The sequence below is a fragment of the Eleginops maclovinus genome, chromosome 10, assembly GCF_036324505.1.
Source record: "Eleginops maclovinus isolate JMC-PN-2008 ecotype Puerto Natales chromosome 10, JC_Emac_rtc_rv5, whole genome shotgun sequence".
Taxonomy (NCBI): domain Eukaryota; kingdom Metazoa; phylum Chordata; class Actinopteri; order Perciformes; family Eleginopidae; genus Eleginops; species Eleginops maclovinus.
The window spans coordinates 3,899,563-3,902,448 of record NC_086358.1 but is presented as its reverse complement, the minus strand read 5'-3'; the positions used below and the strand labels follow the sequence as shown (position 1 = coordinate 3,902,448).

Genomic DNA, 2,886 nt, shown 5'->3' with positions numbered 1-2,886 from the left:
TTTCACAGATGAGCAAACCGGTACGCTGTGTACTACCGCACTCCACGAGGGCTGTGCTATTTTTAGAACAACAAATCGACTGAAAAATGTCGCATTTTAAGTATTGAGTGTGGCTCAGGTTTATCTGTATCCAATGACTGATTAATATTGATATAACAGGTTTTAGTATATTATCACATTACAACACTCATTGGAGGAATGTCTTTTTTTAAACTTATGTTAAGGGTTTAATTTTTAGTTGCAAGGGGAAAAATCAGAATAACAAAAATTGCAAATAAAGAAGGATATTTTGTGCAGAGATGGACACCCTTTATATCTGTGTCTGGTTGGTGTTTTTGGTGTTTTTGTACTATTTTCTACAGTTAAAAATGTTGGATAAGCTTTGTTGTAAAGGAATGTTTGAGATTTTGTGATCAATGAAGTAGATTTGGTACTAATTGGTAATTGAATATGTCTGATAAGCTTTGGTTTAAAGGAATATTAGAGATGTTGTGGTCAGTGTTGTAGTAACTTTTCTGTAAAACAGATGAGATCTATTGGTGCTCTTTTCACTTTACTGACTTTCTTTTAAAAGTTTTAAAGCTGCACTTATACATCTCTTTAAGAGATCCTCATGCTGATTGAAAATGTGTTTCTATTGCTTTTAAATGTGTTGCTATCTGATAGTTATTGCTGTCAGGTTGTAGGTTATAACTCTCTGTACGTCTGAGTGAGATTACGTTTATTTAGTAGGCACTAACTTATACATACATCCATTTTAATTTAATAAGGAAAGCTCAAAGTCTTTAATAAATACAATAAATAGTGAGTTTTCTTTAGATGAGCTCATACCGTGCATTGTGATGTATTGTTAACAACCACAAGAACATATGACGAACTGATGCCAGGAGAACTGAACAAAAGGAATTTGTTTAGCAAATACAAATGGAATAACTAACCCTGCTCAAAAAGTTTGTGCCAAAATAAGTAAACGTCAACACCTTGCAAATGACCGCAGCAGTCTTTTGGTTAGTACTGTCCATTGTTCTGCAGTGGCACCGGGCTGCCATTATTTGCATGTTTTGCAATCTGATGTGTTTCTGCATGCTGTGTACTTCATTTACCCCGAGACACATTCAGAGGCGCCTGGGTGAAAGCTACTTCCAGTGTTAATGGGAAATACATCATTCAGATGAGTCTATTTCACTGTGTCAACAATTTGTTTTTTTAATCATTTTGAGAAGACTGAAATGTTTGACATCCTCCAGCTTTCTATTTCCCTGAGCTGATGATTCAAAACTGGACTTTGGAAACCTACATTTGCAGCGAAAGGACTCAAACCTGAATTTCAGATTCTTGTTCCAGTTGTTTTTGGTCAATGTTTTCATTTAGTTTGAAGATTGATTTTGGGTAAAACTACTTCCAAAACCACCTTGATTCAGGTCTTTGAACCAGGATGTTCCAGGACCAGGATGTTCCAGTGATCCTTCAGTCTTTCAGTCAGATTCCGAGCATCAGGAGGAACACAAGCCTTGATTTAGAGCCCCAACAAGAGCCTCAGCAAGAGCCTCAGCAAGAGCCTCAGCAAGAACCTCAGCAAGAGCCTCAGCAAGGGCCTCAACAAGAGCCTCAGCAAGAGCCTCAGCAAGGGCCTCAACAACAGCCTCAGCAAGAGCCTCAGCAAGAGCCTCAGCAAGGGCCTCAACAAGAGCCTCAGCAAGAGCCTCAGCAAGGGCCTCAACAAGAGCCTCAACAAGGGCCTCAACAACAGCCTCAGCAAGAGCCTCAACAAGAGCCTCAGCAAGAGCCTCAGCAAGGGCCTCAACAAGAGCCTCAGCAAGAACCTCAGCAAGGGCCTCAACAACAGCCTCAGCAAGAGCAGCAGCAGGAGCATTTAGAACATGATAACCACGGGACCCCGGAGCCTGGGAACAACGACAATCTTGCCCACATTAAGTTTCGCATCAAGCAGCTCCTCAACAGGCGCTTCATGCTGCTGGAGATGCAGCGCTTCAGGAAGAAGGATGACAGGGTCTCCACCACAGGGGGAAGTGAGTCAATGAATCCACTCTAATAAGCACAGTGGTTCCAGAATGATCCTGTTGGTATTATTAGAGATTGACAGCTGCTGCATTGCTTTGAGAATTGCCTGTGTGTCTTTAATTGACCTTTTTCATCAACGTCGAGTAAATAGTACATTTTAAATAGCTTTCATGTGACCTAATGATGGCAAATATTTGAATAAAACATTGATATATAATGAGGAAAAAACATTCAAGTCTAACTCAAAGAGGTGTGTCTTATTAATCCAGTGTAGTATTACAATGCTTAATTCATCTGGGCTCGTTTAGCCCCAAAATATGGAAGCTACTGAAGGAAAAAGATCATTTTCCTCTAAAAAATGCAGAATTTTTAATCAAATATTCATATATTTTAAAAACCAATACAATCCAGTTTACACAGAAGAACCCTCTCGTCCGAGGTATTAATGCTTAGCTTTAGATCTGTTTAATGTCTGTAAATCTGTGTGTGGTGTGTTCAGTGACCTGTGAGAACGGTGACGCGGTGTGTGAGCTGCAGACCATCCAGAGCGAGTTGGAGCAGCTGCTGGCCAAAAAGGAGAAGTTGAAGAAAGAGGGAAATGACTCTGAGCCCACAGCAAACGGAGGCAGGTTATTAGAGTTTAAGGACGAAAATGTGCTTGAACAGTACTGTCATTTTGAAGCAGCCCCCCCCCCCCCAGCACCCACCTGCACGCTCCAGGGAAATGTTATTTAATTGTCTCTCCCCAATGTTCGGGCCGAGCCAAAACACAAATTATATTCTGCTGTTCATAAACATTTTAAGTGAGTGGTCTGACTGAAGTGTCTTTAATCAGGTCATCTGGACCCATGGCCCAGTTTTCAA

General features: G+C 40.7%; 1 protein-coding gene across 1 annotated transcript; it reads left to right on the top strand.

Annotated features, from left to right (window-relative positions):
- The first annotated feature begins 1,435 nt into the window (after positions 1-1,435).
- Positions 1,436-2,757, top strand: LOC134871090 (PH domain-containing protein DDB_G0275795-like). Its single transcript, XM_063893686.1, has 2 exons — positions 1,436-2,030; positions 2,522-2,757. Exons 1-2 carry the CDS (start codon positions 1,436-1,438, stop codon positions 2,755-2,757), a joined length of 831 nt encoding a protein of 276 aa, XP_063749756.1.
- Positions 2,758-2,886: the final 129 nt, after the last annotated feature.